This window comes from Spermophilus citellus (assembly GCF_964194105.1).
Source record: "Spermophilus citellus genome assembly, chromosome: 6".
In the NCBI taxonomy this organism is placed as follows: Eukaryota; Metazoa; Chordata; class Mammalia; order Rodentia; family Sciuridae; genus Spermophilus; species Spermophilus citellus.
In genome coordinates, this window is record NC_138187.1 from 70,763,318 (window position 1) to 70,775,791 (window position 12,474).

The following is a 12,474-nucleotide window of genomic DNA, read 5'->3' on the forward strand; positions in this document are numbered from 1 at the left end:
ATTGAGTGGTAATTGAAGGCAGGTAGGGTGTGGCTGGAGGAGGTGGGAATTGGGGGCATGGCTTTGGAGTACATAGCTGACCAGTGATCTCTGCTTCTTGATCATCATGTGCGCTTCTTCCCTCTGCCACGCTCTTCCACCATAATGTTCTGCCTCACCAGTTCCGGAATGGAGCTGACCTTCTATGGATTAAGACCTCTGAAACTGTGAGTCCTCAAATAAACATTTTCTCCTCTACAGTTGTTCTGGTCTTTCAGTCACAGCAGCAAAAAAGCTGACTAAAACATGTACATATAATGGAATATTATTCAGCCTCTAAAGTAAGGAAATAATGACATGCTACAACATGGATGAACCTTCTAAGTGAAATAAGTCAGTCACCAAAAGAAAAAATACTTTGATTCCAATTGTATCTAAAGTAGTAAAATTCATAGAAACAAAGGGAGAGTGATGGTTGTCCAGGATTGAAAGAGGTGAAGAGAATAAAGTATAGGCATTTAATGGGTATAATATTTCAGTTTTGCAAGATGAAAAAGATCTGGGAAAGTATTTCATAAACATGTGAAAATGCTTACAACTATAGAAATGGACAATTAAAATTGTTAAGATGGTAAGGTCTATATTATGTGCTCCTTATCACAATAAAAAATAAGAAATGCTCATGGAAACATCTGTATTTTATTTCTTCACACTTTTATCGGTGCATGATAGTTGTGTATAGTGGTGGGATTTGTTGTTAATAGTCATACATGCATTCAATATAACAAAATAATTTGGTTAATATCATTCTCCAGTATATACCTTTCCCTCTCTTCCTTCCTCCCTCTGGTCCTTTTCCTCTCTTGTTCTCCCTTCAGTTTTCATGAGACCATCCCCTACCTTTCTTTCTCTTTTTCCTCTCTAGCTTCCAAATATGAGAGAAAATATACCACCCTTGACTTTCTGAGTTTGACTTGTTTTGCTTACCATAATGATTTCAAATTCCATCCATTTTCCTGCAAATGACAGAATTTCACTCTTCTTTATGGCTGAATAAAACTCCAGTGTGTGTGTGTGTGTGTGTGTGTGTGTGTGTGTGTGTGTATCATCCACAGATGGATACCTAGGCTGGTTGCATAGTTTGGCTACTGTCAGTTGTGCAGCTATAAACATGGGTATGCATATATTGCTATAGTATGATGATTTTAATTCTATAGGATAAACACTATGGAGTGGTATATTTATATCTGGGTCATGTGAAACATCAATATTTTAAAACAAATCCCTTTAATGATGATAACTGACATCCATTGCACCAGGCAGGCACTGTCCTACACTTATTATTTACATTAGGATTAATCCTGACAATACCCTTGTAAGGTAGGTTGATTTCATCCACATTTTACAGAGGATAAAACTAAGGAAGATGGAGACTAAGTAACTTCCCAAGGTACTAGTGGTGGCAGGCAGTGGGGTCCAGCTTTCCTCTCTTAACCACCTAATTTTCCTGGTTTTCTACAGTACACTGGGGATTCTGTAAATTAATCAAGTAAAAACAGTGTTCACCGGAAGAAATTTTCTAAAATTATTGAGTTGTTAACTTGTTTTCAGTTCCCATTAAGTATGTCCAAGGGATGTTCTTTTTTTTCAATTTGTTTTAATTAGTTAGACATGAGAGTAGAATGCATTTATGCACTTTGATATACATAAATTGGGCATAATTTCTCATATTTCTGATTGTACATGCTGTAGAATCACATCAGTCATGCAGTCATATATATGTATATACTAAGGTAATATTGTCTGTTCTTTTTTGTTAATATACTTTTGCTTTTAATTGGCTCAGAAAAAATATACATATTTATGGGGTACAGGTAGCATTTCAATACATGCACACAATATAGAATGATCAGATAATGGTTGTTGAAGTATCTATCACTGTCTTACCCAGTTTCTGTTACTATAACCAGAGATAAACACATTTCTAAAAAGAAAAGTTTTATCCCAAGGGTCATCCCAAACTGTTCTGTTTGGTTAAAAACAACAAAGCATGAAGTGTTCTCTTTGGACCAGATGGGGGCACTCCTGTCTTCTCCCAAATATTTACTTTCTTAAGTGACAAAAAATAAAAAAGAACCATTTCCATGCAAAGCAGTCAAGTTGAATAATAATAACTAGTTTTGCTTAGTTAATTTCTATTTCTATATGCTTATTTCATTTTAGATCATAATATTACGTTCAATTACATTTACTGGTCACTGGCTTTTGGCTACATATGAAACATGAATCACCATGAATAGTTTTTAAAATGTTGAATTCTTAGGTGGCATCCCCAGAAATCCTTACTCTATTAATCTGAGATGCACCTTGGGCATCAGTATTTTTAAAAAAAACACTCCACATGCTTCTAAAGTTTAGGCAAAGTTTAGAACTACTGCTGGGATATTAGACAATCAGAATCAGGCTTTATAGGGGAAAATAATTGGACATTGGTTTCCTGATTGAATTTAGTATGTGATTCTCCAGAATGTTAAGTAAGGTGATAAAAATATAGGCATTTTTGTCTTCTGAATAACCATTTCACCCGGAGGTTTGGAAAGACATTCAAACTTGGCTGTTCAGTTAACATGTATCCTCACCTCTTCTATCTTTCTCTGGCTATCATTTGTCCTGACCATCCTAGGTCATCTCCCCTCTCCTGAGCTGTTCAAGTCAGCTGAACTATAATCTCTTCAGAATGTTTTCTCATTTCAGCAATTTCTGTGCTGCTCTTCTAGATCTTAGAGGCCTTTTGCTCTCTCTGCTTCCACTTCTGCACCGACCTTTGCTGCTTAGTGGCTCTGCTATTTGCCTTCCTCCCTGAAGGCCTCAGGCCTCTGCTGGCCAGGACAGATGTTTTTCACATCTGGCCCCTCCCCCCAGTGTGAACTCAATCAGTAACAGACTCCTCCATTCCTCCCTTAGGGCACTGCAGCTTCTCACTAAGCTAGAGCACAGCTTCTGGTCCTTGGATTTTGTACCAACTAGGAAAAAGTTCATGTGGCAACTACAGAATTATTGTCAATTTTAGTTCTCAGGAACAAGAAATATTTATAGGTGAGCTTGGTGTAGCTGCCTCCTTTTTATGCTCATCCTTCTTTAAAAGCCTGGTCTCTCACATCTCCTCCTTCCCAAAGGACAGCCCCAACAGTCCAAAGCAAGTGCTTCTCCTTTCTTCCCTTTGACTGACCTTATTTTCTCATGTAGTTTTTATTCCTTGGCGTGTTCCCTGAATACCTTGGCTAGATCTTAGGGGCAGTCTATGTCCCATCCAACCCATCAGCTTACGTGTGTCCACTGGACTCTGCAGAAAGACTTCTATGTGGTTTCTTCCATGTCGGGCAGTACATTTCATTAAGCAAACCAATTGGTTACATCCCACCTCAAAATAGTCTTTATTATTCAGTCTTTCTGTCATGAAAAGATGTGGCTTGGTGGACCACTGGCAAACTTCTAGTCTCTAAATAAAGTACCTCAGAAGATAGTTTTAAAACAGATATACCTTTTGATTTCAACACAGCCTAATTGTATTTTTAGCAGAACCATTCATTATATTGAGGATTTAACTCTGTGGAGGTTAATGAAAACTGATCTTACTGTATGACAGGGATGTCTTGTGGTCCTTTTTTCTGAGTAAATTATGAATACAAACGCTTGAAGGCCTTCTGGGTGGGGCCCGTGCTTGTGATAGGCCAGCTCTGGTTGTTCAGTATTTTTGGATGCATTGAATTGAATGAACTGCTATATCCTCCATGTTCTGGAACTTTGTGGCACCACAAGATGGCAGTATAGTATCAAATGTGGAAAGTTGATAGCTGCTGGATTTGTTTTGAGCCTCCTTAGAATGTTTGCACCTACTCTTTAAATTGCACCATCTGCTCTGCCATTGACTCTCTTTGGACAAGAGAATCTGACTTTTTCCTGCAGACTTTGAAGTATTACATGCAACTGCACGTGGGCAGTGCAGGTTAAGACACTGTAATAAGACACGGTTTGCTCCTTAAACTTTGTTATGCTTTCCTCCTTGTCTTCCGATACTTTCAAATTGCATTTATTATAAAGCAAAAAGAAAGTGTCCCCCATAACTTCTCCCACAAGTAATTTTAATGAGCTTTGGTTTTACTAATGTTTTTAACCATATTAGATTTTATTTACATTGATCTTCTAGCCACACAGCAACCACATCCCCCCACCCCCCAAATATCGACAAGATTTTAAAAAACTAACACTTGTTTCATATAGTAATGAAGGATACCTCTACAGAGCACAAATGGGTGTCCTAGCAAGGGACTCATTCATTTGTGTAACATAAGTGGACCTATAGAGACCCTTCTTTACTCTTCCCATCCCTAAAATCAATTTTGGGTTTTTGATTCCAGTAGATACCATTTGGGTACTGGCAACATTTTAATCAAAATTTTAGCTTTAAAGGCAAAGACCAGCACTTGTATTTTAAATATCAGTCTCTGAAATCAGTCTATAGTGATTATAGGTACAGGTCTTTTTGCTGAATGTTGTCCTCAGAATGTAAATAGGGTTGGTTTGTTTGACAACCTTGTTTAGATGGGGCATTCTTACAGCTATTTGTGAAAGTTATCAAATATGGCATTTTACAAGGACATTTTGAAATAATAAGGTCAAAAGCTTCAAAGTCAAACAATTCCTTCTCTATCATATAGTTGAAAATGTGTCATTATTCAGAATACCACATTAGACAACCAGGAAGCTAACCAGTGGTTTTTAAGCTCTCATTTTCCCAACATATGTGATCAAGACCTGCCCTCAAAATTCTACTATATAACAGAATATGTGAAGTTTGTGGCTGGTTTATGCACACTACAGCACAAGTGTTACCACATGGGTTAGATGCAGGACATTCATTGATACCTAAGTTACAAAATAATTGTTCTTTAATAAATAAAAATGCTGGCAAGATAAAGATTTTTACAATGTCTGACTGCCAAAAATAAAATGGGCATGATAGCTAAAGTAGGTATTCTTATTGCATATCTAATTTAAAAAAAAATCTAACACAAAGAAAGACTCTGGAAATGCTACTATCACAAAACTTTTCTTAAAAGTCTCTTGCATGAGAAAAATCAGTAAAGGAAGTAGTTTTCCTCCCATTAGTTAGAAAAAAAAAAACAACATATTTTTTTTTTCCAGGAAAAGAGAACAAACATCTATGAAGAATGCACTGAAAAAGTCCCCTCCCTTTCCACAATGATTGATGTCCCTGTCATTAGTAGGGTAGCTGACCATTTCTTATCTTGATTGACAGGTTAATAAGGGACCTGGGGCTATCTTTTCAGTATGAACACACAACCTTAGCAATTACTTTTAAATTATTGCTAATCTGCCAGAAAATAACAAGCATAAGGAATAAAAATATCTGAAAAAGAAATGTCTATGAAGGAGCTTTTACTTCCGGAGCTTTAAAAGGTTCAGTTCAGAAAACTTGCCAGAATTTAGTCAATAGAATTTAGGCACTGAGGATTTTTTTTTTTTTAAGAAAAACTTGTAGTTTATAATAGTTCATTGGTTCAATTAGGAGCGAAAAAGAAGGGAGTTTTGTAATGCAATTGTCCAGCAAAGGAAAACGCTTTAAATTGGGGGATTATGTGCGCAGACCACCTGTAGGGCATTCAGAGCCCTTTTCTATAATGCTTCAACCCATGCCTAGCTGCCTGCAGGCTGGCTAACAATGCCGGGAAAAGCTGTTTAAAAGGCTGAGCGCACTTGTGCCTCTGGTCTTCACTAACTGTTACAAGTCTTCCTCTCCCTCGCTCTCTCTCCTTTTTAAAGTAAAAGTCCCACATCCCTTTAATGGAAGAACTTTAAGGCTCCACGGTGGCCAATTGGTCTGCACCAAGAGGAGCCGGGCAGCAGGGAAAGAAACTTTAGACTATACAGCACATTTGGAGAGGAGAAAAGATCAAAGTTTTTCAAACTCAAAAGACCAAGTTCCCTACAGATTAACCCTATTCATTTAGCTCCTCTTAAAGGAATGATGTGCTGAGCCACTGGGCAGACAGGTAAAAAGTTCAACAATTGCCAAAGCATTCTTCTGCTAATTCAACAGCCTTCTGCTCAAATAAATTAGCTTAGTCTTGACAGAGGAACAATAGCTTTTTCTCTAGGAAAAGCAGCACATTTGGTATACACAAGCATGGAAGGTTATTAAGATGTTAACCCGTTAGTTTAATCCATTAAAGAGTGCCTGCTCCAGTACCAGATTGTCAAATGACTTATGCTGAAAAGAGTGATCTATGGTTTAAAATATTAACCTCCACACTTCAGCAGTATGTTCAAACCCTGGAAAACCAGGTGTTTTCAAAATCATCGACGCGGGATAAGGATGTGCAGTTTTGAAACCTTTAGTGATATTATACAAGATAAATAACAAGGCCTAAGTGGAAGTACTGCTTTTGCAAAAGTTCCATTTACATACACTAAGGTGTGTTGTAATCCATTGATCAGAAAAGAGGTACCAATGAAAACACTATCTTTGGGGAAGGTGCAAAAACTCACTTTTGATTTCAGTTCAACAATGATATTTACTTTGCTCACAGTTTAAGAACTAAAGGTTAACAGGTAATTTTCTCCATGCCTAAAGTCAGTGTACAGAATGGCAACCAGAAAATGTCCATTTTCCCCACGGGTCCTTAGTTAGCACTGTAAAGGTAACAGCTTAGAAGAGGCAGGGGGAGAGGGCAATGTTTAAATCATTTATCAAAAGTCATTTTATTGACAAAATAGAATACTTATATTTGTTCTTACAAGGGGTAGCCTCTAAACTTTTTACAAAAAATGTACACACTGTATATCTTTGGCTATATACATATTTTACACATTTTTACAATTTAACAAATAATTATATAAATACATCCTCTAATGTAAGAAACCCGTATTTACTTGGGGTGTATAATTAAGACATTTCTTGTTTATTTAAGGCATTTGCCTGGTCATTAAGAATACCCAAACCGTGCAATCCCATTAGGTCGCAGTCATCCCTCCTCTAGGATATGTTAGGAGTAAGTTTATGTAGGCAAGTGGAGGGAGAAAAAGAGGTCCCTCGGGTGAAATCTGTAGATCTGGCTTCAAGCTCAGCAAAGGGCAATCAACAAGGGCTCCTAATCTCAGGTTCTGGAAATACTACAGAGTCCACCCTGCTCTGCCAAAGGAAATTAACGCCTGGCTGGAGGAGCTCCTGGAATATCAATGGAGGGAAGGGGGTTGGGTCTGGGAGGCTTCAATGCCAGGTACTTTGTTCTAAGCGAGTCATTTAAGTCCCAGCTAATGGATACCATTAAGAGTTCATTATCATGCTAATAGCAATCAACACTGTGAAGGGGTGGGAACCTCAGCCCCTTAAGTGTCCCTTCACCACACTGGGTCTCCTTCCCCTCCCCCTTTCCGCCCCTTCTGGGCGCCCCCTCCCCTCTGCTCAGACCTGGGACAATGGCATCTGCTTTGGATAAGACACGGAGCTGGCCGTGCCAGACCGCCACGTCAGGCCGGTGCTGACGTCGCTGTAGAGGGAGCCCCCGCCGCCACCCGGCCCCCCGCCCCCGCCGGGTCCAGCGCTGCCACCGCCCCCTGGCCCGCCGCCGCCCCCTGCGGCCCCTGCAGCTGGACCCCCACCCACCGCGGCGCCCTTGCTGGCCCAGCAGCAACGGGTGCACAGGGCGCGCCAAGACTCCAGCGTCTTGCCTGACCAGACCCACACGCCAGAGGTAATGCCCACCACCAGGCACATGAAGTACTTGAGCATGAAGACTGCGTAGTCGGGCCTGCGCGCCTGGTCGGGCTGCAGGTCCCGCAAGCACGGGCAGTTGTGTGTGGCCTCCCAACGAGGACGGTTGTGCTGCTCATAGAAGAGGCAGGCGACTACGACGGCGGCGGGCACAGTGTAAAGCACAGTGAAGAGGCCCAGGCGGATCATGAGCTTCTCTAGCTTGTGCGTTTTGGTGGGGCCACCCTGCTGCTTGATGACTGAGCGGATGCGGAAAAGCGACACGAAGCCGGCCAGCAGAAACATAGTGCCAATAAAGAGGTAGATGACAAGAGGGGCCAGCACGAAGCCACGCAGATTATCGAGGCTCTGGTTGCCCACGTAGCAGATGCCTGCCACTGGGTCACCGTCCACCGAACTGAGCGCCAGAACTGCAATGGACTTGACGCTGGGCACAAGCCAAGCGGCCAGGTGGAAGTACTGCGAGTAGCCGGCAATGGCTTCGTTGCCCCACTTCATGCCTGCCGCCAGGAACCACGTGAGCGACAGGATAACCCACCAGATGGAGCTGGCCATGCCGAAGAAGTAAACTAGCAGGAAGACTACGGTGCACAGCGCAGGGCCGGTAGTCTCATAACGCACGTGCTGCTCAACAGCGCCCAGCTCCTCGTACTCGCCGCGCCCGCCCGCGCCGCTCGCTCCCGCGCCTGCCGCGCCCGCGCTCGCTGCAGCTGCCGCGCCGCCAGCACCCCCAGCGCCGCCAGCGCCCGGCGCGCCGCCGCTGCAAGCCACTTTCTCGTGACCCGCTACCAGGCGCACCAGGTAGCCGACTGACACGAAGAGGTAGCAGGCAGACAGGAAGATGATGGGCCGCTCCGGATACTTGAAGCGCTCCATGTCGATGAGGAAGGTGGAGACGGTAGCGAAAGTGGACACGAAGCAGAGCACCGACCACAGGCCAATCCAGAAGACGGTGAAGGCGCGCTCGTCCTGACTGAAGAAGGGATTGTGGCAGGGTAGTGCGCAGTTGGCGATCTGACCTGTCTTGACGCGGTTGTACAGCGGGTGCCGCTCGCTGGACACGCTTACCATGGGCGCACGGCACTGGCACCCGGGCTCGCAGGGAGCCGCGCCGCCACCAGGGGGCCGTGCCTTCCCGCCACCGCCTCCTCGCGCTGGGGGCGCCGCTGCGTCCCCTCCGCCACCGCCCCTGCCGCTGCCGCCGCGGTGCGGGGGCCTGGCCCCCGGCGGGCGGCCGTGGCCGCTGCCGGAGGGTGGCTGCTCTCCAGGAGACGGCGGCGGCAGGCGGCGCGGCGGGCTGGGCGCGGCCGTGGTCAGGTCTGTGCGGTTATAGTCCATGCACAGCGTGTCGGGGTTGCCTTGCTCCGGCAGCCGGTCGCAGCGCATGCGGTCCGGCCAAGCGAAGCCGTACTGGCGCATGAGCGGCGCGCAGCCGGCCTTGGCGCGCTCGCACACCGAGCGGCAGGGTGGCAGCGGCTTCTTGTAGTCCTCCAGGCAGATGGGCGTGTACATGCTGCACAGAAAGAACTTGAGGTCGGGGGAGCACTGGATCTCCACTAGCGGCCAGAACTGATGCACCTCAAGGCCCGCCTCGTCCTGCGTGTCGTGGTTGAACTGGTTGGGCATGTAGGTGTAGTTGTAGCCAATGCCTTTACACAGCGGCACGGTGATCTCTTGGCACGCCAGCTCTTTGGCCGAGGCGGCTGCTGCGCCGCTTGAGCGCTGCAGCAGCGCCAAGGCGGCCAGCAGAGAGGTCACTTCCAACAGGTAACCCCACTCCATGCTGCGCGCCTCGGCCCTTGCCCTAGTCTTCCAGGCAGTGCGCGGAGGGTCCCAGGGGGATCCAAGCAATTGAGCCTGGTAAGGGGTGAACGGGTGACCTGCGGGTCTTTTGCCTTTCCTTGGGGAGAAGAGGGGATTTTCCAATAATCTAGCTCCTGTCTGGGGCACGTCTGCAACGAAGCGGTCGAAAGCCTGGGCAGAGGTCGTCCGCACCTCCTCTCTGCCACTCCAGGAGAGAAGGTGGCTGCAGTCGCGTGCCACAGTCCCAGAGGGTCTGTCCCTCTTACTCTGGGTCTCACTCAGCCCTCACGGAGCAGGGTGGCGGGCCCTTGGTCCATCGTCCCGTACACTCTGTTTCCTCTCCCGCTCGTCTGGCCACTTCTCTGCTTGGCGCCCAGCAGCGGTGACTTTGTCGGGCACCTAGGGCGGCGGCGCAGCAAGTTTCCTTTCGGGCCGCGGTGCGCAGTCAAGATGGCTGGGCCAAGCTGCTCGCTGTGCCGGGTCAGCCCTCGCGGCCCCTTTTCGGCCCGCGAGGGCTCATGCCCGCCCCAAAGGCCGCGCCACCACTGTTGGAGTTCAGGACCCCGCACGCCCGAGGCCTCTGCGATCTTTCTCCGGCGTGAGTCCGTCAATCTGTACGCCGCGGGGACAGAAGGATCCGTCTCCAGGAAAAGTCCGCGTCGCTCTCTGGCCGCAGTCGAGTGAGATACAGGCAGTCCGCTTCTCGCTAGACACACAGAAGCAAATCCAGACTAGAAGGAACCGACACCTGAGCGCCTCGGCCCGCGCCCAGCCGCCGCCTCCTCGGCACGAGCAGCGCCCTTAGCCCAACTTCCCGGCTCCAGCCCCGCTAGCGCCGCGCGGCCGGCTCATGAATATTTATACAGCCTGGACTTGGTCTCCGCCCACCTCTAGGCTCACCAATCACCGGACGACAGGGCGGAGTCTACTCGCTCCCAAGGCTCAACCTTCCTTAAGGACGTCCGTAGTGTCCTGATGGCCATGTGGGCTTTCTGCAGATGTAGAGTTTTGATAACCTTGGGATTGACCGCAGAGAGGGAGCGTTTGTTACGAGTGTTCCCCACAGACCTCTGTGAGTCTGAGATCTTGGCCCTATTTCCCCGAGTTTGTGCTTGGGGACGGAGTTTTATTGCAGTGTGCGCCTCCCAGTGCTCTTTCAAATCGGTCAAACCCCTGCCTGCTAAGTCTCCACGAATGGGGTGACATGCTGGAGGTGGGGCCCCGAGACTCCCTTGAGAGCCAAGGCAACTTGGAAGTCGCGCAACAGGCTAATGCGCAAAGACCTACCCAGACCTGGACCCTTAGGGAACCCTGGAAGGACGCAGTTCTTGGGGTTCTCAGAGTGATGGGTTTTGAGCCTTGGAGATGTGGCAGGAGTGGAATGACCTTAGTTCATTCTAGATGGGGGGCTGGATTTGAGGCAGCCTAGTGAGGTGCTCTCGAGTCGGGCTGCAAGCGCACAAGGGTCTCGCTGCACAGATGCCCGCTTGGGACCCCCCTGTGGCTCAGCTGTTTTACTTCGGGAGCCTCAGTTTCATTACCTAGAAAGTGGGGTGATCACCGCATCTATCTCTTAGGGGTTTTTAATAATTGGGTGAGATAAAATACATAAACCATCCGGGCGCAGTGCTTCCTTTACAAAAAGTAATTCCATTTCCTCTTTAAAAAAGAAAATAAAACAAAAACTTATAAATAGAATAGACTGGAAACTGCCACCGGAATCTCTATTCTCTTCCTACTTTAGGACATATATTCATCTATCCGAAGTTCGCATGTTTTTGCCAGAACCTCCTTTTCTATTGCGGGAGGCGGGGCTGCGCCCTGGCGCGGAGGCGCGGACACGTATCGGTGATCTGCACCCAGCCCTAGCTGCTTTTAGCAGCCACTTGGGATGCCACCAACCAGCGCTGGCCCAGCCAGCTCTGCATCCACCTTAAGAAGGACGCGGAGAGGGGACATGGGGGAGGGCGGGGTGGGGGGGGGGGAGCGGTGGCGAGGGGCCGGCGGCCTGGCAGGTTCATTTACGCTTGTTAGGACGTCCCAGGGGGTTGTCTTTCTCCGAGAATGGAGTGTTTATTTTTTAATTGATGTGCTGTTTCATTTAGCGCTTGTATGGAACTCATGCTGGGGCTGTAATTACTGTAATCTCGGGAACAAGCATTCAGTTAGCCAGGAGGGTGGCAAAATAGTTTCTCTCTCTTCCTCCCTCCCCTCCTCTCCTCCTCTCTCCTTATCCTCCTTTCTTCCTCCTCTCCTGTTCTCCTTCTTTCTTTCCTTTTTATTTCAGGATTTTTGCTCTTTGTCAGATTTCATACCAAGAACAAGAAGAACTAGAGAACAAAAGTCGCCGAGGGCGTGGGGAAAGAGGAAAAAGAATTAAAAGTACATTTGAGGACAGTAAAAAAACAAATAAAGGTACATTTGAGGTTAGTTCAGGGATTTTTGGGGGGTGGTGGTTGTGGGGGGTTTGGAGTTGGCGGTCATCTGTTTATGAACAAGTTTTGTACCCAAACAAAATTAACTAGGAGCATTTGCATATTGCTTGATCTAATGGAATCTAAGTCTTCCCCTTTCAGTTTTCTATGGCTTAGTTTAGCAACCTATTATGAACCACACTATAAGTAGACCAGTAGAAGCACCTCCCCCCCCCCCCACTTTCTGGCAAGTTCTGTGTTTTTTCCCTTTTAGGCAGATCCACAGGTTATAGTTACACCCCATCTTCTTTTTCTTTTACTTTAAGAAAAAAAAAAAAAAAACAACGAAGAATAGTCGGAACCTCTTTATATTGAAAGCAACACTTCTCACTTTAGTTTTGGTAAAACTACTCTATAGAATCCGAAATTCAAAGCTTCAGAAATATTAGCTGATTCAGCAGAAAATGGATCACTAGAAAACGC

General features: G+C 46.3%; 1 protein-coding gene across 1 annotated transcript; it reads right to left on the reverse strand.

Moving 5' to 3' along the window:
• Positions 1-5,286: 5,286 nt before the first annotated feature.
• Positions 5,287-10,432, reverse strand: FZD8 (frizzled class receptor 8). The gene has a single exon (XM_081297636.1). The coding sequence runs from the start codon at positions 9,554-9,556 to the stop codon at positions 7,466-7,468; it is 2,091 nt and encodes a 696-aa protein (XP_081153762.1). The 5' UTR covers positions 9,557-10,432; the 3' UTR covers positions 5,287-7,465.
• Between the last annotated feature and the right edge of the window lie 2,042 nt (positions 10,433-12,474).

What these genes read in the sequence shown, in the direction of transcription:
- FZD8 (XM_081297636.1), bottom strand. Translation starts at nt 9,556, where the DNA reads ATGGAGTGGGGTTACCTGTTGGAAGTGACCTCTCTGCTGGCCGCCTTG.